The following is a 22170-nucleotide window of genomic DNA, read 5'->3' as shown; positions in this document are numbered from 1 at the left end:
CCCCCTAATCCCAGGACTATCCAGGTCTCTTACCTGGGTATTTCTTCTGCTCATCATCAGTTTTGGCTGGGCTGTTCTTGTGGGCAACACTTGGTTTGGTGTTCCGAGGCTCCCTCTGACTTCATCCTTCCCTTCCCCCAGCAGGCCTAGTTTAAAGCCTGCTGGAGAAGATCAGCCAACCTGAAAGAAAACACACGCTTACCTTTGGGGGAGAGGTGAAGCCCATCCCACCTGAGCATGTCTCTCATCTTGAAGTATGGGTCATGGTCCAAGAAGCCAAAGCCCTCCTTGAGACAACATTCCCGAAGGCGCAAGTTGACCTCTCTGATGCAGGCCTCATGGCGTCGTCCATGTCTGATCTCTTATGCTCCTGGAAATTCTGGTCCTTTAAATATCTGTCAATATTTTAGTGTGTAATGGACCCTGGGTGTAGAACATTAGTACCTTTACATAGTGTGCACTAAGCCTACCTGTACCTTCTCTGTCCTTACCTGGGGCAAAGAGATGGAAGCAGGCAGCAGTGTTTCTTCATTATCCCTTAGCAAACTCAATAAACCTGCCCTTGCCTATCTAGTTAAGGTTTATTCCTTAGAAAATATCCTTTTTTCCTTAATTGTAGAAAAGTAGAGCTGAAAGGGACCCAAGGAGGTCATTTAGTCCAACTATTTTCTCAAAGCAAGATCATCCCAGTCTAATCCACAGCCAAGTGTTTGCCTAACCAGCTCTTAAAAGCTTCCTTATGAATCGAGATTCTACAGCCTCCCTAGTTAATGTGTTTCATTGCTTAATGACCCTCATGGTTAGAAAGTTCTTAATACTTATCCTGTATATCCCCTGTTGCAATTTAAGACTTCTTGTCCTGTCTACTGTGGCCACAGGGTCTAGTCTACCACCAATTGTCCTTCTCATAACCCCTCATCATGTATTTGAAGTCTGTTATCAGATCTGCCTTCAGTCTTCTCTTCTCAGTTCAACAAGGCTTTCTTTGTAATCCTGCTCCATATACCTTTGTTCATTTTTGTTGCTTTGTACTGGAAGTTTACATCTGTAGAAATGCAGTGCCCAAGACTGGATACAGTACTCCAGGTGGGGCCTCACCATTGCTGAATAGTGTCATTTCACCTGATTTGCAGGGAACGTTCCTCTTTTTTTTTTTTTTTTTTTAAGTAATTACATGTTCTTGATTCTCATTCAGTTTTTGGCCCACTTCAATAGTTTCCTTTAAATTTACTCTTTAAAAATGTTTTCTTGGGCCTTTGCACAGGCAGTCGCTTCCAGTGGTAGATTCAAAGTCATTGCACTTCAAACCCTATATATCTTGTAACGGGCTCATTTCTCCTACATTCAGCCATAGCTAATGTTTATTTTGTCTGAGCAGGAACCATGTGGCTGGCCTTTATTCTGTCTGCCAGTTCTCTCCAAGAATAAGAAAATCTACAGAAGACTAGCCAAAATGGTATTTTCTGGAACTGTCAGTTGGGATGCGATTCACAAGGGCAGTAAGAAGCCTAACCTGGTCTGTTAGGTTAGAAAACAGTTGCCAAAAACCAGACCAACACAAATAGATGTTCCAGGACTTGCCCAGTGAGGCAATGCAGCTAGGTGCACCAGACCATACCCAGTTTCTAACACTTTTCTTGATTCTCAAAGGGAAAGGAAAATTAAGAGGCCTAAACAGAGCTGTTTCCTTTTCTCTCCTCCTGAGAACTGGATACCGAACTATCTCACACAAGGGGTCAGTGTTCAGGCCCATGCTCTTTAACAACTTTATTAATGACCTGGATGAGGGAGTGAAAGTGCAGTGATTAAGTTTGCAGATGATACCAAGCTGTAGGGATAAGCGGCTACATCAGAGAACAGGTCAAGGATTCATGAAGACCTGGACAGGCTGGTATGGGCTGTACAAAACCATATGAGGTTCAACATGGAAAATTCCGAGTCCATCTGGGTAGGAAGAACCCTCACCATATTTATACTGTGGGTGGTGATCCACTGGCTGGCACTGCATCTGAAAGGGACCTAAGGGTGTCAGTTGCCCAGTGGATGAATATGAACCACAAGTGTGATGAAGTTGCCAACAGAGCAAATAGAACTTTGGCATGCATCAGCAGATGTGTTGCCAACAGATCTAGAGAGGTGCTTCTCCCACTCTATTCAGCGTTGTTGAGGCCATAGCTGGAGTACTGTGCCCAGTTGTTGGCACTGCACTTCAAGAATGATGTGGACAAGTTTGAAAGGGTGGAGATAAGGGCCACCCATGTGATCAAGGGCCTGGGGGACAGGCCCTATGAAGAGAGACTTTGGGATCTGGGTTTTGTTCAGCCTGAGCAAAAGAAGGCTGAGAGGTGACTTGATAGCTACCTAATATGTGAAGGGAGAACATCAGGATCTAGGAGAACAACTTTTCAGAAAGCACACACCCCACCCTCCTGGGAAGATGCAGACCAATGGACTCAAGCTAGTCAAAGAAAAGTTTCAGCTGGACATAAGGAAAAACTTCTGTGCAGGTAACTAGAACCTGGAACACACTTCCAGCAGAAGTGGTGCAGTTGCCATCTCTGGTGGTCTTTAAGAGGAGGCTAGACAAATGCCTTTTTGAGCTCGTTTGAGCCCAATTACCTCCTGCCCATGGCAGGGGACTAGACTTGATGATCTTACATGTCCCTTCTGGTTCTTCTTTCTATGATTAAGGGTAAGTGAGACTGGTTTGTGCCCAAAGCTTGTCTAACAGCTGGTACAAAATAAGATATCACCAGAAAAAGCCCCCTCCTATCACAGCTACTTACAACATTACTTAACCAACATAGACAGCCCTGTCTATAAAACTTTCCACCATTGTTGAGGCCAGGGGTTGAGCACTCCTGGTCTTGAAGAGATTATTCTTTTGTGACCTTAGTTCAAGACCTTTCATAGAAATGAAAAGCATGTGATGGAAAAAGCAGCAGTAAGTTCTGAACTATAGTTTACTACCTCCCCACTTCTCTGAAGGAGCTGTATGATCATCGTCTTCCAACGAGACAGACTTTTTGGCTCCAAAGCCAGCTCTGGATAGTTTCAGAGGTTTTTAAGAAGTGCTATACCACACTGCTTACAACATGGATATTGAGAAATTATTATAAATTCCTCCCCTCTGTAGTAGGAATGCCTATGAATGCCTAAATACTGTGACAGGGGTTTAGGTTGTCGCCGTGTTAGTCTAAAGACATAGGCAGACAAGGTTGTTTGTGTGAATCTGATATCTTTTTTTAGACCAACTTAAATAGTTGGAAAAAAATCTTAGAACTAGGAAGAATTCTTTTTAGATTTGTGGAATTAAAGAATAGTGGAGAACTAAAAGAATTCTTCCAAGGCCTTCGCCTCAAGGAATATTTCCATGACCAAAATGAATCCTCTTCAAACAACAGCTCATCCTCTGACAACATTGAGGAAAAAATCAACCCCCAAAAAATCAGACTGGACACCTAACAGTGGACAGAACTCTAACCTTGACCACTATATTGACTGCTTCATGGAAAGAATGAACAATGAAATAATCAACAACACATGCCACCATAGCAACCTCTCTCTACCAGAGAGAAAGGCTATAGAATCTCTAAGATCTAACCACCAAATAGTAATAAAACCAGCAGATAAAAGGAGGAGCTATAGTCATCCTAAATCATGAAGACTACATAAAGGAAGGCAACAGACAACTCTCTGACACCACGACTACAAAGAACTACAAGATCTACTTCCCTTTTCACCATGAAACTCAAAAATATCATCAAATCATTTCCATCAGAACTACAAGAAAAACTACTGACCTTGATCCCCCCACTACCCAACCCGGGGGCTTTTTACATGCTCCCTAAATCCACAAACAGACATATTATATCCAACCATGGAACCCTAACAGGAAATATCAGGATTCATTGAATCAATCCTAAAACTGCTTGTCACCCAAAGAGCAAGTTTTGTCCAAGACATTACAGATTTTCTACGGAAACTTAAAAACATAGACCACCTTCCCAACAACACCCTCCTAGCCACCATGGATGTTACCATCTTATATACCAATATCCCACACCAGAATGGCATCCAAGCCTGCTTTACATACCTATAAGAGCAAGATGACAACTCAGAGTACAGACCCAAAGATATTACTGACCTCACACACAACAATTTCACTTTTAATAACCAACACTTCCTCCAGACCATGGGAACAGCTATGGGCACCAAAATGGCCCCACAGTATGCCAGCCTTATTTATGAGCCACCTGGAAGAAGAAGGACTGCACCATCAAACCGTTGCTATACTTAAGATATATCAATGACATCATCATTTGGACTGAAAACCTGCAATCTCTGATTGAGTTCCATCAGAAATTCAACAATCATTACCCCTCCATCCAACTGTCTCTTGAATACTCGAGCACCAACATCTCCTTTTTAGACACGAGGGTCACTATCCAGAACGGTAAAATACAGACCATGTTATACACAAAATCCACAGACCCACATTCATATCTGCACAGAACCAGCAATCACCCTAAACACACCAAGGAAGCTGTGATATACAGCCAAGCCCTCAGATACCACCGAATTTGCACTGAGGAGAACACCCAGGATTGCCACCTCACTAATCTTAAAAAGGTGTTCACTCAACAAGCAGACAAGGTTCTTTGGGTGAATCTAATATCTTTTATTAGACCAACTTAAATAGTTGGAAAACAATTATTAAGCAAGCTATCGGGTTCAAAAACCCTTTGCCAAGCTAAGAAAGTTTCTGCAGTTGGTGTGTGCTCTTCCTGGATAGAATGAAAAGTAAAGAAGCCAGAGGCTGGGCTGTATGAATATAAGACAGGTAGTCAGTGAAAATATAGATTGAGGGGTCAATGGGTGAGAGACAGGCTCGGGTGAAGGGGGAGGTGGGGGAGAGAGAGAAGGAGGATGAATAGTGGAGAGATACCTGGGGAGTCAGATGTCAGGCAGGTTATAATGTGTCATAAATCCACCAAGGAAGCTGTGATATACAGCCAAGCCCTCAGATACCACCGAATTTGCACTGAAGAGAACACCCGGAATTGCCACCTCACCAATCTTAAAAAGGCTTTCACCCAACAAGGACATTCCTCCAGAGAGATCGCACATTTGAAATAGCCACCCAGATACCACGTGAAGAACTGCTGCAGTACAGAAGAAAACCCCCCACAAATTGCACACCGCTGGTTATGACATATCACTCCTCCCTTGAACCCGTATGGAAAATCCTCAAACAATTGCAACCCATACTTGAAAGAGACCCTATTCTAAAGAGATCTTCCCAGAGCCACCCATCCTAGCCTTCAAACAAGCACCAAACCTCACTAACTTCATCATCAGAAGCAAACTGCCTCAAGCCCAGAACACACCAAAAGAATCCAGACCATGCCATGACAAGAAATACAAAACCTGCCAACACATCTCCACCATCCCCACAATCACTACACCCCACAACAGACCCATCAGCATTCCTGCATCTTACAGCTGCATCTCCAGAAATGTTATATATCTCATCCAATGCACCAAATGCCCTGATGGAAAATACATAGGAGAGATCAAACAACAGCTGTGCACCAGAATGAATGGACACCAGAAATCTATCAAAGACAGGAATACCCAATTACCTGTGGGGGCACATTTCTCACAAGAAAACCACTCTCTCTCCAATCTCTCAGTCCTGATCCTCAAAGGAAACTTACAAAACACTTCTCACAGATAAGCCTATGAACTTCACTTCATCAACCTTCTGGATACAAAAAATCATGAACTAAATATAGACATTGGATTTATGACAGGTCATCTGCCTGACATCTGCACTACCCAAAGAACCTTGTCTGCCTAAGTACAGTGAGAGTTGGGAGAGAGAACCCATTCCACACGGGGGCTTTAGGGTCAAAGTCACAGGCTGTCTCTGCAGTTAGAGAGAAAGTTCGGAAAAGCTACTCCCAAAGATACAAAGTTACCAGATAGCTGTGCTTCTATGGAAGGAAATCTCACTCTTCACTTCAGTAATGCATAGTAAATTACCAATTGTTTTTCAGTAAAATGAAAAATGATTTTTGACATGGTACAAGTGTCTTTTTTGTGAACAAGGGAGGAAGTAAATTCTATAATCTCTGAAGGCACAATTAAGAGGCTATGACTTGGATGATTACACAGTCCGGTGGGTGGCAAATTGGCTAGAGGGTCGTACCCAGAGAGTGGTGGTGGACGGGTCGGTACCGACCTGGAAGGACATGGGCAGTGGGGTCCCACAGGGCTCAGTTGTTGAACTGATACTCTTCAATGTCTTCATCAGTGACTTGGACAAGGGAGTGAAGTGTACTCTGTCCAAGTTTGCGGATGATACAAAACTGTGGGGAGAAGTGGACACACCAGAAGGCAGGGAACAACTACAGGCAGACCTGGACAGGTTGGACAAATGGGCAGAAAACAATAGAATGTGATTTAACCAGGAGAAATGCAAAGTGCTGCACCTAGGGAGGAAAAATGTCCAGCACACCTACTGCCTAGGAAATGACCTGCTTGGCAGCATGAAAGCAGAAAGGGCTCTCAGAGTCCTAGTGGACTCCAAGATGAACATGAGTTGTCAGTGTGATGAAGTCATCAGCAAAGCCAACTGCACTTTATCATGCATCAACAGATGCATGACAAACAGAACCAAGGAGGTGATACTTCCCCTCTATCAGGCACTGGTCAGACCGCAGTTGGAATACTGTATGCAGTTTTGGGCACCGCACTTCAAGAGGGATGTGGATAACCTGGAGAGGGTCCAGAGAAAGGCCACTCATATGATTAAAGGCTTGCAGGCCAAGTCCTATGAGGAGAGACTAGGGCACCTGGACCTCTTCAGCCTCCACAAGAGAAGGTTGAGAGGCGACCTTGTGGCTGCCTATAAATTCATCATGGGGGCACAGAAGGGGATTGGTGAGGCTCTACTCACCACGGTGCCTCTGGGGGTAACAACAAATAATGGCCATAAGCTAGCAGAGAGCAGATTTAGACTGGACATTAGGAAGAACTTCTTCACAGAGTGGCCAAAATCTGGAATAGGCTTCCAAGGGAGGTGGTGCTGTCACCTACCCTGGAGGTCTTCAAGAGGAGGTTGAATGGGCATCTGGCTGGGGTCATCTGAACCCAGCACACTTTCCTGCCTATGCAGTGGGTCGAACTCGATGAACTATTGAGGTCCCTTCCAACCCTAACATCTATGAATCTATGAACTGATGGCAAAACCATCTCTGCAAGCAACAGTAGTAGTAGAGATGCTGCAGTTCACTTCTTGGCCACAGCAGCTACAGTGAGAAGGGCTTCTTCTCTTCAAGCATCATACATCTCAGAGGAGGTGCAGAACACTTCATAGAAAAGTTACCTCCTGAAGCAAAAACTTATTGAGCAATTGAACAGTTGAAGTCTTAACGCTCTTCAGAAAAATGTACATATTACTTTGAGTTCTGCTAGTATGTCTACAGGCCTCTCAAAGGAAGCCCTTCAGATACCAATTTTAGATTAGACACCGTTCCTGCCTTCTCTCAACAATAGCCTACTGTCTTCAAATAGAGAAATATAGGTTTTCTCAAAGGAAGCAAGTGTTTTCTATAGTGGCTGCGAAGCCTGCATTGCTCTCTAGTTAGCAGGCTTGACAAAATTTGAGTCTCAATTTAGCCATTGCTAAACTTCTTCCAGCTTCATTAAAGCAGTCCCCCACTGTAAAATGTTATCAACTCCTGTCCAAGTGTAACTGTGCTGTTACAATATAACCCTACCAAATATGTTTTCAGTTTTCATTGTTTGTAAAAGTGTATTAACAATAGAGAATTTTGCAGAACAGAATTTCACCACTTGATCAAAAATCATTTTCCTGACTTCCTAGATATTGACTGAGTCTGAGAAATCCTATTATAAAACAGGACAACCACAGAAAATCTTCCTCAAAATGGAAAAGATTTTCAGTTTGGCAGTCCAACACAGCCTTGGTCTAATGAGTATCTTCAGGTACACTTACCCTGTTCTGCCAGGCTGGGACTCAAGTAACCATTAAAAAGTGGGTACTAAAAATTGTCTCCCAGGACTAGTCTATTCAGTGCTAGTCCTGGCCAACTCATCACCTTTTCACATCCCTCTGAAGACCCAACTAAAATGGTGACCTCATAGTTTCGTTAAGGAGCCCTAAAAGAGATACATTTGGAATTTCAGGGAAATAGTTTCCACTCTCAGTGATTCTTTATTCTAAAGCAAGAGAAACTGAAACGATGGAATATGGATGAGGTTTCAGGGTCAGGAAGGTTGTGTTTCACCTCCATCATCTCTTCCTTATAGGTTCAAGATTGGTTTGTGGCTTCCAACTTCCATAATACATATTTCCATATTGTGATTATCTCTGATGCACAGAAAATACCCATGATAGACACAAGGGTGCACTCATCGGTGCATGATACTGCCATTCAATATGTCCACAGTGGTGAAAATCTTCACAAAATGCCTACTTATGGTGACTACATATTTAAGGAGAGGAAGTAGTTACTTTTATCCATATTAGGACAAGTAGATGATAAAAGTCAGGTCACATCAAGACTTTTTTTAATCCCTGAACTTCATCTACAACCTGTTAAAAGAATTAATCCTAATAGTAAACTGTAACAACTGCATCATGCAGCTTATCACAGATAAGAGAATTCTTAGGCTTCCACATCAGCAAAAGACATACCTTCCAGATGAGAGATTTCAGTCTATCCAGACAGTTCTCTTCAACATCAAGCTAATTGCATAAACTTCAGATGTTGCAACAACCACAACATTTATTTCAAAATATTAGGCCACGTGTCATCTTTCAGTGAGGTGACACTGCCAGCCAGATCTCACCTACATTCATATCAGGGCTGGCTGGCAATGTTTCATACTTACCTATGAAATATCAAACAGATATGGTTATCTTAGTTATACCTCTAAACCTGCCACTGCTAACACGGCAGAATGCTCAAGCTACTCATGAAAGTGCAGCCTGTGGAGATGCAAATCCTCTTATAAACAGATTTGAATAATCACCTGGACAGACTTCAGGTACGCAGAATGTGCTCCTAAATTATGCTTCTACATATAAACATCCAGAACTCCAAGGTGTCAGATAAGTCTTCAAGAACAACTCTCATGATTTTATTGCAACTCTAGTACATTTGGACTATGTTGTTTTACTTCTCCTATGAAACCTGGATGACAGGTTGCTAATTTTGAAATTTTCCTTATTCAGTAATGATTGTAATTTCTACATCCCTTACTCTTGGTAGAAGTGAGGCCAGCCTTAATAAAGGATTTGACCCTTGCCACTGTTTTGAGATTGAAGTTTGGAGAGGTGAAATGAGTGCCTTTCAATTGACAAGGTTCTTGGTGAGACACTGTTGGATACAGGGACTGTGAGGAATGGCAACTGTGAAAGATGTACATGAAGAATAAGGGAGGAAAAAATGGATTTAAAGATAGGGATGTAGGGATCAGGTGGGAATCCAATGGGATGCAGAGAATAATACAGAAGCTGGAACATGGAAGGAACTGGTTTATAGTTCTCCCATCTTGAGGATCTGCAATTGGAGGGGAACCCCTGAAAAGTTCAGGAAAAAGGCACATTTGTGCATGTGTATTCAAGGGTGGATTTTGCCTTTTAAATCTCATGTACTTTGGGGAGAAGTTGGATTATTTTTTTCTGCTAATACTGTTTGAAAACTAGAAGAAAATAAAAAGCTTCTCAAACTTAGTATTTTGGACTATCTAATGATTTTAAATCTGTTGTAGGATATTTGGGTGTGTGGAATTGTCAACAATATATTACCAAGAGTGACATGCACAGTTGGACAGCTAATAACACCTTACATCTGAGCTTGTTCTGCCCAACTGATCTCTAAAAGTCAACTTTATTTCCAGTATAATATATAGAATGTTCATACTGCAACTGAATGGATAGGACTTGATTATTGGCCAATTAACTGACTGAGACCCTACTAAATTTAGTCCTTCATTAAGTGATTTATTAAATGATTTTGAGACTGTTTATAGACAACTTAAATGGATTTTACTAGCATTGCACAAATTTAGCAATACAGCAGAAAGAAAGTAGTATGAGAAAGTACATAAAATAAGTTTCTTACCAAGTTTATTTCCTAATTTTCTTTTGGGGTTATAAAATCTAGCAACAATGCATTAGAAACCTGTTTTTTTTCTCTTCCCTGGGGTTTAACTGAGGATTTAACTTTTATAGCCTGCAAATTTTAAGAAATTTCATTGTTTCATTGACTTCTGAATACCAGTGCAAAGCAGTTTCTCAGTAGTCCTTGGAAAATATCAGTAATGTAAGATATGACATTCTGAGAAATATTTGGTTCTTAAGGGAATCTGCCTTCTCTTTGCTATGTACCCAGTTTACCATTAACTGGGGCTTCCTTACTTGAATGCAGTCTACTAGCTCAGTGTTCTGTAAGGGCACTGACAGAAGTGATATTTGTAGCATGATTGGCCCCCTGAAAGCAGTCTACAGTTGTGCCATGACAGAAGTGCATGGCTGCAGAGCACTTTAAAAGTGCTAGATAGAGCAACAGATTAACCTTATTTAATAAGGGTTCAGATGAAAGTGCTCCAAAGCAGAGCACCTTCATTAACTTCTGTTTGTCCCTGTGCTTGAGCAGGGCTGGGCTGTATCAGCCCAGCTCCACCCCTGTGCTGTCTTCAAGATGGGAAGGAGGAGAAGGCCTGGGAGGGAGCTCTGGCTAGGGATTACCCAGCCTATGCTTGAGGGGCAGTGGGTGGCTTAGAAACCCCCATCCACCTGCCCCTTCCCCCCCCAAATGCAGGCTGGGCAAATCCCAGACTGGAGCTCCCTTCTCACCCCTGCCCCTCAATTCAGCCAGCACAGACTGCCACAAATAAGTAGAATCAGCATCAGTCATTGGTGGGGAGTCAGTGGCAAGGGAAATTGGTTGCCACTGGATTGCACTGCCACTGATTCTGCTTGGCAGCAATGGAAGAAGCCTGCAACAGCTGAAGCAGGGAGGTGTACAGGAAGAACCAGCAGCCATAATTCACGTGCCTCCTCCCAAAACCTTTTGTGGCCCTCCTATAGGGGTGTGCTCCACACTTTGGGAAGTGGTGTATTAACTCATTGACTTATTTCCTCCACTCTCTAATGCATGTAACACATTTCACACTGACAAGTTTGGAAATTCATTAGTGCTTTAGATTTGGGGCCTCTCTATTTTACAAATAAAATAATGAAGACTCAGAAATAGTCAAAAGGCCTTAGCACAGGGCTCAACAACTGATGATGTTTCCAGCTTGTGGAGCTTGGGCGTTTCAGTGGTGTTTCTACTGTGGGCCACTGCTCGCAGGGAGTAAGAGAAACAGCAGTGTGGAGAGGAGTAGCGACATCCTGCAGTTCCAGCTCTAGTAGCACAACCATGTTTGGAAATGGCCTGCACTCACAAGCTAAGCCCCATTAAAGTAGCCAGCCCCTTGCTGCAAAATGTTGCTGACCCCTGCCTCAATATAATTGTGCAGTTACAATAACTGTACCTAGTATGTTCCGTTTTCATTCTCTGTAAATATGTATTGATAGATGGTGTTGAAGAAAAAAGCTTCCCTGCCAGATCCAAAGTCATTTTCCAGATGGCCTGAATGTTGACTTGTTAAGTGCCACTGGCAGAGTCTAAGGAATCCTATTAGAGAGCAGGAGGTCAAGCACAGAAAATCTTGCCCAGAGTAGAAAAGATTGGCAGCCCAGTGCAACCTCAGTTAGATGAGAGCTTGTACTGCCTAGATTCTTGATTACATCCTGCAAGAATAGCTTGATAGGCTCTTATCTATTTCAAGCCTACCTTGCAGTGATTTTGCTATGCCACCCAGTTTTTCAGCCAGGTTCAGCTTTTCCCCACCGTGCTTTCAAATTTAGGGTGGGGGTATGAGAGTCACTGTTTATTTAGTGGCAACTAGATTGCCGTATTTTTATATGGGACACCGCTTGCTAGGCATATGGAATAGGTGAATATGTAAAGATAAAAAAGTCTTATTGTTTACCTTAAGATGATTTTGTCTGGGTGGATCATGTGGCCTGCCTTCTACCCCTCTTTTTTCAGTTTCTTTAAGCTAATTCTGAGTTAGCAAAGGAATGAGAAATAGTTGCAGCTGCTCTGTCCTTGATGCCCTTAACTGGTTACATAAAGAGAATCGGGACACAGGCACAAGCCAGTAGACACTGCTATTCAGAGATTACATAGTGCAGTACTGCAGTCTAGCCACTGATCCCCCAGTCTTTACTTGTGCATGCAGTTATTCTATCCCAAGTGCAGGACTTTGCACTTGTCCTTATTGAATTTTCTCTGGTTGGTTATGAACCACTGTTTCAGTCTATCCAACTCATTCTGGACCCTAGCTCTATGTGCTGCAGTACCTATAACTCCACCCAAGTTAGTGTCATCAGCAAATTTGCTAAGCATATGCTTAAACCCGTTGTCCAAATCATTAATGAAGATTGCAAACAATAACGGACCCAGGACAGACCTCTGGGAACCCCTCTCAACTGGACATTGAGTCATTGAAAACCAGTTGTTAAGAATGATAATCCAACCAGTTGCATATCCACCTTACAGTACTTTTACCCAGCCTGTCTTTTCTTAGCTTGTTAATGAGAATGTTGGACACAACGTCAAAAGCTTTACTAAAAAGTCACAAGTATGCCTGTTTGCACACGTGCAAACACATGTACATTTCAGTTCTCATTTTTTTACATAAAATGTTGGATTTAGATCAATAATAACATCTCAGTCATTCATTTATTTTTTTCTAAAGCAACAATACTTTAAGCAGCAGTACATTAAGCTACAATACATTAACAATACATTAAGCTACATTAAGCAACAATACTTTACATTAAGCAACTGTTACATTAAGCAACAATACTTTCCTGCATATAAGATATCCCTTGTTTTTGAAAGGCAGAACAAGTGGGAATATCTACATGTGTAATTACTGTGAAGCAATAAACTCCAGAATTTACTACTGCTGGGTGCATCATTTGAATGTATGCCCAGGACCACAGCATGTTTAGCTGGGTCAGAGCAGCCCCAGCTGGCAGGGGGTCCAAGGGGTCAGCCTGCTAGCCTGGGGCTGCTCCAGCCCAGCTCAACATACTGTGGAGGGGCTGGCTGGAGCATGAGGGTGCTCCAGTGCAGGGCTAGCCAGCAGGCAGCCCCCATACTGAAGCACCCTTGTGCCCCAGCTAGCCGTGTCAGTGTCCACACATGTACTGCTGCAGAGTAAAAAACTACTCCAGCCTAATAGCCTTGTAGATGGAAGACACCTGTTGCGGAACTAATTAGTCTACAGTAAATGTCTTGTGTAGACATGTCCCGTAATGAAGCAGCAGAAGCTACGGAGTCAAGTCTGCTCATTGTTCTGCTCCCCACTGCTCCCTGTGAACCAAGTGCAGATTTTACTTTCGCTTTTGCCTGGTAACTAGTCGACACTGTTCTTACGATATTTCTCTCATACTATACAAACTGCAATTTCCAGCAGCTGTTTTTTGGCAGAAAGTGTTTGTTGTTTGGGGGGGGGGTTTGCATACAATGGTATACCTTGGAGCTGTTTTTAATTTGTTACCATATCTTAGTTATATACAAAGATAAAAAACAGTGCATAGAACTAATACAGTTATAAAAGCCACACCATTCCTATGCCACATAGGAAAAAATAAACATATCTAGGAGTATAGCATTAAAATTATAAATGTGGTCCAAGTTATTGGAGTGCATATTGCTTCTTCATGTACAAGATACATGAGCTGTATGTTGTAAGGAAGGTAATTGTTAGTTAAAAGTAGACCGAATAAAATAAGGATGTTCTAAAAACTTATTTATTGACTTTTGTACAGTTTACCATTGTCAGGTGTACAAACTAGCAAGTTTAACTTAAAGAACATTTCAGGGGGATCAGTTTATTTACATGCGGGTATACTTAGAGTAAAAAGAGTGAATATTAAATGCTGTGACTGCTGTTACATTTTACTTTATTAGGAAAAGAATGATTGCTTAACAGTGTGTTTTTGTTTTATTAACAGGCACCTGATCTTGAAGGATTCTCAAAGTTCACTGCCGAAAACAGATATATTTGAGCCTCACCTTCTCCATCAAATGTCTCTGTAACCGGAAATTACAAAGATGACTGGGACACATCATAGCTGTGAAATGAATGTTCCATGTAATATCTAAATAGTGTTTAATTCAGAAAACACTAAATGATATTTTCTACAAGATCATCTTTCTTGGAATGTTAATTTACTAGATTATCACATCAGTCATCCAGTTAAATGTGGATGTATTGTAACAACTTCAGAAATAAAGGTTTTGAATTTGGTGGTTCATTTTCATGTGTATGAGAAAAATGCATTATCTGTCAATGATGCAGGTTTTCTGTCCCTTAAAGTCTGACAAATGCTAGATATTTTGAAAACAAATTTCCAGGGACAGTCTTGTCTATTATCAACCTACTTTTAATTTGGGGGGGGGGGAGTCTAATGAGAGGGTTGAAATGGGGAGTGGAGCATTGTGGGATGTGGGATGTGGGAGAACTGCTGGGGCATACAGATGTTTCAGGAAGCACTTTGGCCATTATTTAAGCGCTTCTTCAGCCATGCATATTTGTAACCAGGCTGTTTGGAGCACTTCAGAAGCACTTGCAGCGCTTCAAACAGCACATCTGTCAGCGGAGAAGGAACCAGAAAAAATGACAGTGATTATATCGGTTCTTTGAGGAAATTTGTTATTAGTCTTATTAGACTAAGGATGTGAGAGTTCTGCTAAAAGCTAAGGATTCCAGGATGCTCAGGTTGCAGCTGTGCCCAAGACTGCCTTTTCTATTTATGCTCATCAGAAACAGTGTAATGTTCCCATTCCTGCTGAACTTGGACCTCATTGCCTTTGTTTTTTATGCCTTTGTCATTTCAAGATAGTGCACTTTGCAACTATCTGAGGCTACATTTTATGAGCATTTTTTAAATGGGAGAATATGACTGCCTATTTATTTAGGTGCAGCAAGAGTTGTAAAAACACAGTTATGTTGCAGTTTGCACTAGCAGCCTATCAACTTTTTTATGAAGTTTAGGGAATTGCTTTTGACCAATAACGACCTTGTCACAGGGAGAAACCAAAGGAGGGGCCCAAAAATACTAGAGGGAATCCCCGAGGTAAGGAACCTTCAGAGGGGCTGGAAAGAGAAAGAAAAAGTGAAAGGAGATACTTACCTACAGCGCGGCCAGCGGCGGAGTCGGAACTGAGGGAGGAACCTGCGCGGCTAATCAGCTGCGCCTTTATACAGTTGCGGCTGGCTGGTGACGTCAGCCGCGATTGCAGGCCAGCAGAAATAAAGAGAGCTGCCAGCAAGAAGGCGAGGGAGGGCAGAGTGATGCTGGCAGGAACACTGGCAAGAGGTGCCGTCCTGAAGCTCCTGTGGGAGGAACAGGAGCCAGGAGCTGTTTCCCACCCGGGAGGAACACACTGGCCTGAGGTTGTGGGCAGCAGCGAAAGGAGCTGGGAGCTGAAGGCGGCTCCTCAACCCTGCGAACCCAAACAAAAAGGCAGAAGGACGCAGGAAGACCCTGACGTCAGAGACCTCCATGGAAGAGTCGAAGAGGCCAGTGCAGCTACCAGCATCAGACCAGGAAGGGACCGTTGGTGGCACTGGGGGAACTGAAGAGGTTTACCAGGTGGGAGACGAGGGGACAGGCATCTGTCGGAGGACCACAGCGTTGCCCACGAAGCCAAAGACGAGGCAATGAGAACTGAGGAGCAGGGTGCAAACCGCAGGATACCCCAGCCGTGTATAGGGCAAAACCAAGACCCTTAAGGTTGATAGGAAGTTGTTAGCAGCTCAGCCAGGGGGTCGACAATAGGGAGCAGTTGGGTTCCCCAGAGGATAGCAGCAGTCCTTTTTGTTGTTGTAATTTTGCGTTTCCCACTTTTGGAGGGGTTGAGGGTTAGAACTTGGGAGCTGGTTTGATACATAGGCCACAGGGTGGCTGGTGCCCCTTTAGGAAGAGGCAGCAGCCTCGTGGCCTGGGTAGGATACTGCTGTCTGTTTTCCCTTCTGAAGCAGGGTGGCTCACCCCTCCCTGTGAGAGTAACTTGGGAGCAGCAATCAGGAGGCTGGCCAAGAGGACAACAGTGACCTGCCAAGGCTGGGTGTAAGGGCAAGGTAGAGGGGAGGTAGAGCCTCGCAGAAGACCACCAGATGGATGTCCCACCACCAAGGGATCCCAAATGGCTCAAAAATGGCTCAACCCCGCACTGAAGTAAGATTCAAAGTCGTGGCAGGCGAGACTGGGGAAGACTGCACTGGAGGCGAACACCTACTCAGCGGGCCATCAGGGACGGTAAGACGGACATCATCAAACATCCAGAATAGAGCAGTGTGCGACCGGATGTTTGAGACCAGGCTGGCACAGACCTATATGGTTTGGAACCTGGCTAGCAGACACAGATTTTTTCCCATGTATGATACTGTAGCAGTTATGATCAGCAGAAATATTCAAGCTGTCACCACCAGAAGGGAACTAATGGAAATTGAAATTGAAATTCACTCCTCCCTTGGTTTTTTTCTATTTTATGATGGAAGTTGTAAAGTTATTTGAGAAAGGAAGCACCTTGGTTAGTGCACAGTGGGCATGTCTGCACATTCGTTTACGACAAATTAAATTTACTGCACAATAAGTTATGCGCAGTAAGCAGGAATAGACTGGTGTCTACCCATGCAGCCATTAAAATTTATTAATGCTGTGTGTGGACTGACGTGGGACTAAAGTTAGTCCCAAGTCAGTCCACACACACAGTGTTACTGCACAGTAAGGCGTCTACATGTGCGTTACTGCACAGTAACTAATCAGGCATAAATTTGATACCTAAATGATACAGGAATAAAATTTACACCTAGGTTGACATAAGTCCCTATAGTTACTGCACAGTACGGGAATGCACAAGTAGACATGTGCCTGTACTGCGCAGTAATTTACATTACTGCACAGTAAATGTGCACATGTAGATGCACCCAGTATGTAGGCAGAATGCTTAGTGTTATATCCTACTGGCTGATTTATATTGTCAAAGGGTGCATCTACACATGCATTTGATCTGGGATCAGTTTACTCAGGAGTAAACTCATGAGTAAGCGCTCCTGGGCAGATGTCTACACAGACAGGGAAGTGGGAGCAGATTTGCTGTTAATGGCAACAAACTGCTCCCACTTTCTGAGGCCCTGCAATGGGTCCCTGTTGCCACCAGGGGGAGTTTTAGGCCTCCCCCTGCCCCCAGTGCTAGCCCAGGGGCTGTCAGCTAGCTTGCTGCCCCTCCAGCAGATGGGGCAGGGGGCTGGGACCTACCCTACCCCTGCAGCTCTTTCCAAGCTCGATCGCTGATTGGGACACGGGGCATGGGGCTAGGACCTGCCCTCCCCAGAAGAGTTCCCAGCCCCCACTCTGCAGGGTCAGGGCTGGAGAGCCTGTTCCCCACTCAGCTCTGTGAGCAGAGAACTGGGTGGGGAAAAGGCTGGGGAGCTTGTTCCCCTGCTCAGCTTTGTGAACGCAGAGCTGGGTGGGGAACAGTCTGGGGAGCCTGCCCTTATCTCCCAGTTGCAGAGCCCAACCTGGTAGCAGGCACCTCCTGGGGACAGGGAGATATCTCCTGCCTCCCGGTGGCTGGCTGACTGGGAGCACATTTCCTCCCCGTCAGGCATTTACGGAAGTGCTACTGCAATATTACTAATTGAAAATCAATTTACTACTTGCATTTGCAGGTAACAAATTTACTCGCAATTAGCAAGTTTTACTGCGCAGTAAGCATGTGCATGTGTAGACGCACATGCTTACTGCTCAGTAAACTACACTACTGTGCAATAAAGTGTCTCATGTAGATGCACCCAAAGAGTAACAGTAGAATAGTAATTAAAATTTAATTTTAGTTTGGATACTTGAACTATCTCTACAGGAACCTGGAGTTTCAGATTAGCTGCTTTGTATCAATTTGAATGAACTATTGGATTAAAAATGCTTTTATTTATTCTCAAGATTTTCAGAGCTAACCCAGTCCACTACCATAATCACTAAATTATATTAAAACCAAATCTTGCTCCCTTACTCAAGTAAAACTGTCACTGAACCCACTAGTAGTTTTCTCTGATCAGGAAATTCAAGATCTGGCTCTCTGAATTACACAGGTGCATATTGTTTGTTTTGTCATTACTGGTATTTGTAATATTTTATTGCTGTTAAATTCCCAAAGAAAAAGTAAATGCTGTTGGGAACAGCATCTACTTTTATAGCTGCTGGACTTCTGACTTTATGCAACATGTAGCAAGATGTTATTTGGAAGAATTCTTTTCACTTTTTTGTTTCCTTCTCCATTCCAATGCCTAGTCAAAAACTGGCCATTATAAGGGATTTCTAATATTTTTCTGTTTGGATGTTCGATTTGAGACATCTAGAGCAGGAGTGGGCAAAATATGGCCACCAAAAGAGGGTGGGTAGGTGGAAGTAGTGTCTGGGAATGGGATGGGTGGCCAGGGCGGGAGCTGGGGCTGGGATTGTGGGACAGTGACAGCGCAGGGCCATGCAGGAAACAGATCATGGCTCTGCCGTAGGATGTGGCCCTGGCCACACTCATCCATCCCACTCCCAGATGCCACTCTTCACCCACCCATGCCCCCATCCCATCTATCCAGCTGAGTGCACCCTGCCCATAGGGGTCCCAGGCCAGTCTCTATGGAGGCCCCACCTTCCCACTCACCCACTCCGTCCAGCACCCCACAGACAAGTCTAGTAATCTACCACTTAGGGAGTTCTGGTGAGCTGTTTCAGGCTGGAGGTGGGGGGTGCTAACCCAGCCCAGCACACTGTGGGGAGAGGGGAGTTACTGACTTGGCCCACGTCAGCTCACCAAAACTCCCTAAGGGCCTCCAGCCCTAATAATTGCCCAGCCCTGATTTAGAGACTGATTTTCTTCAAAAGTTTTTTCACCTCATTTAAATCAGTTGGAAAGGAGAGCACTTAGCAATAAAAGATGGAGGCATTCATTATAGAATCTACAGCTATTAAAGCCTGAAAGAACCATGATCATCAATCAGCATCTAGTCTGGCCTCCAGTATGGCACAGAATTTCACCCAATGATTCCTTCAGGCTTCAGCAAACCTAAAAAAAAAGTGGTTAAATCATATTAAGTCTTTTAGAAAGACATCTGGCCACCAGTGGAGACCTTTTCAAACGTTGACCTAACTGACTTGCCATCTAGTACATTGAAGTTTTAAGCCCTAGACAACATTTTCCTTGAATTTTGAAGGGCATATAAAATAAAATGTGGGATTTCTGCTAACTGCAGGTCTCTCAAGGAATGTTAACATTGTGCTCTCAGAGCAAGGAGAATGGAAAATCTTTCTGATGGCATGAGCCTTCCCAAAATATTTTAGATTCTTTTTTGAATTTGTGATTCTGTAAAATACATTAAACGAATTAAGTATAAAGCTTTGATTTTTGGCTACTTGGTGTTTGCACTCTTACAGTTATACGAAATTGAGAAAACTATATTTGGTTTACATAACCATTTTTGAAGAATCACCTCCACATCGGTTTAATTATATTTAATTTGGTACATTTATTTCAAGATGGCTGGATTTATTTACCTTTACAACTGAAAGTAGAAAAATCTAAGTTGATGCTAGTACTCTCTTAATTTAAGACAAGTTTTAAAAATAACTACATATGAAACCATGATTTTTAGTGGCTGTATTTTCAAAAGGACTAACTATCTTGACTGGAATTGGTTGGAAGAAGTCATTAAAACATTTTTCCCCTGGAAAATGATATTTTGGTGTAATAACAAAACAAAGAGTTTCTCCTATGTTGTACAAAGGATCAAACTATTCTATTATTAGACAAATAGAGCACTTTAAACATGAAGATAAGCTGTTTCAATCTTCATAAAGTAGCTGCAGCTTTTTAAATTAAATTAAATATTATTATTTGTTATGTTATCTTAGGACATTATGTGATATAATGCAAGTCATGAAGTAATATCAAATATAGAAGTTAAAATAACATATTTGTAAACATTTTTTTTCATGTAGAATTGTGGAAATATTTGGGATTTCTTTTTAGCAGGTGCGTTATGAATGCCACAAAGGCAATTGGAATAATAGAGCTTAGCCCAAAGCTATTAAAGGTAAAACAGTAAATGTAAAAATACGATGTAGGAGGCTGGGATTCAAGTCTCTAGTTTGCCTAGTTTACCTAATATTTCTCTATTTTATATTGTATGTTCAGTGTGGCAAAGAATCCCTTTTCTTAAGTGTTGAATCAGTAGGCTATAAAATCACACTCACTTGCTTCCCCTCTAGCTCAATTGACATTTATTTTTTCCCTTAAAAAACAGAATGGCTTCAACAGGAGGACATGATCTGAGAACCTGTACTGAATTGAACCCCAGATGCAAGAGAGGCAGAGAAATACCCAGTTGCGTAGATAGCATGCTGCCCAGGATGCTCAAATATAAGGCACCTGGAAAATGCCGAGAAGCAGACCTAAAGGCCACAAGGAACTCCAAATGGCAGAAACTAAGAGGCCTCCAAAGTTAGCTGCCAACTGAGAAGAGGTTTTCAGGACTGCAATTTGGGACTGGTGCCTAAGTACAAGATAGGCATCTTAAGTCTCTTTAGGGATCCAGTCCCTCAGGTTTAAGTAAGATTTTTCTGGATTTCAGACCCTAGTTTGGCCAACGCACCCCCTGAAACAATGTCAATCATATTCAATGACCTACAAAAGGTGAACAACAGTACAGGAGTCTCAAAATTTAAACTCAAATTATTCTCGTTTCACTTGACATGTCCTGGAAACATGTACTACTTCATTCACGCTGTCCTAAGATGGACTACCGAGGGCCTGACCCCTGACAGAGCCATGAGAACTTACACTGACCACGGATTGAACCACTGTGGGAAATGCAAGCAGGTATCAGCTGGTGTGAGATATCACAGCTCTGAAATGAATGAGCAGAAAAAGATCATTTTTGTGTGATTTCTTAGTTGGTCTAATAAAAGGTATCTCTGAACCAAGAGTTTTAGAGGTTTGCATTGCTGTTACAACTATGCACCAGCCAGGAAAAATAACCGCCCATTATTTGCAAGATGTGTCCACCCATTTCTACTTCTTGATTCATTCAAAAGCAGGGACTTGGCTTGCTTACTGGAATAAAAATCACAGGTACAGAGTAGCAAGACTTTCCTGCCCAGAGTAAAATAATACATCAGCTGACAGATCCCCCTGGAGCATCTAGGGCAAAAATAATTAGATTAAGTACAAGTCATTTATCCTAAATGATTGGAAGTATTTGGGGACATTACACTGTGTTTACATAGCAAGTTAGTTAAAATGGCTTAAATCCTTGAATAAAAGGAGGCCAGACACTTTAACTGCTGGACATAGGTAAAGTAGAAAATCAATTAACAATCTGGGCTTATGGTAGAGGTGATACCTTTTCTTAGACCAACATGATTTTTGCAAAAAAAAAAAAAAAAGTCTTTAACTGCAAGCTTTTGGGCACATCTGGTGGGTATTTCAGCACATTGTTTTAGAAGATGTGTTGGCCGATCTAGGGTCTGAAATCCAGGAACAAATCTTATTTAAACCTGAGGGACTAGATCCCTAAAGGGACTTAGGATGCCTAGCTTGTAGGCAACATTATAGACCCTCCATCCTGAAAACTCCTACCCAGTTGCTTGTGCCAGAAAGCTTGCAACTGAAGAATTCGTTTTTCAAAAAGTCTTGGTGGTGTAATAAAAGATATCACCTCCACCATGAGCCCAGATCGGGGTTTTTCCCTCTAGACCAACAGGACTACAAGCTAAAATCAGTCAACTGCACTGATAACAAATCTGGAAAAGTGAAGTTTTTTGTGAAGTTGGTTCTTCATGGGTTGGAGTTTTCTCGCCCTAATTTGAGCAGAGAAGCTGGAGACGGACTTGGCGGGCACAGGCCTTCCTGGTGCGGGGCGGCGGCGGCGAGGGCGGCCCGCTCGCCAGGGCCGGGAGGAAAGCGGCGGCGGGGCGGGAGCGGGGCTGCCGGACAGCGACTGCCG

The 22170-nt window shown here is 42.9% G+C and overlaps 1 protein-coding gene across 2 annotated transcripts in view; it reads left to right on the top strand.

Moving 5' to 3' along the window:
- PPP1R42 (protein phosphatase 1 regulatory subunit 42) overlaps nt 1–14419 on the top strand; it is a 56779-nt gene extending 42360 nt beyond the window's left edge. For both annotated transcript variants that reach the window (XM_019548874.1, XM_019548866.1), the window contains exon 9: nt 14117–14419. In XM_019548874.1, the coding sequence (XP_019404419.1) occupies nt 14117–14201 (85 nt within the window). In that variant the 3' untranslated portion in view covers nt 14202–14419. The remainder of the gene's footprint in view (nt 1–14116) is intronic.
- Nucleotides 14420–22170: the final 7751 nt, after the last annotated feature.

The sequence above is a fragment of the Crocodylus porosus genome, unplaced genomic scaffold (assembly GCF_001723895.1).
Source record: "Crocodylus porosus isolate Cpor-Errol unplaced genomic scaffold, CroPor_comp1, whole genome shotgun sequence".
In the NCBI taxonomy this organism is placed as follows: Eukaryota; Metazoa; Chordata; order Crocodylia; family Crocodylidae; genus Crocodylus; species Crocodylus porosus.
This window is presented reverse-complemented; position numbering and strand designations above follow the sequence as displayed.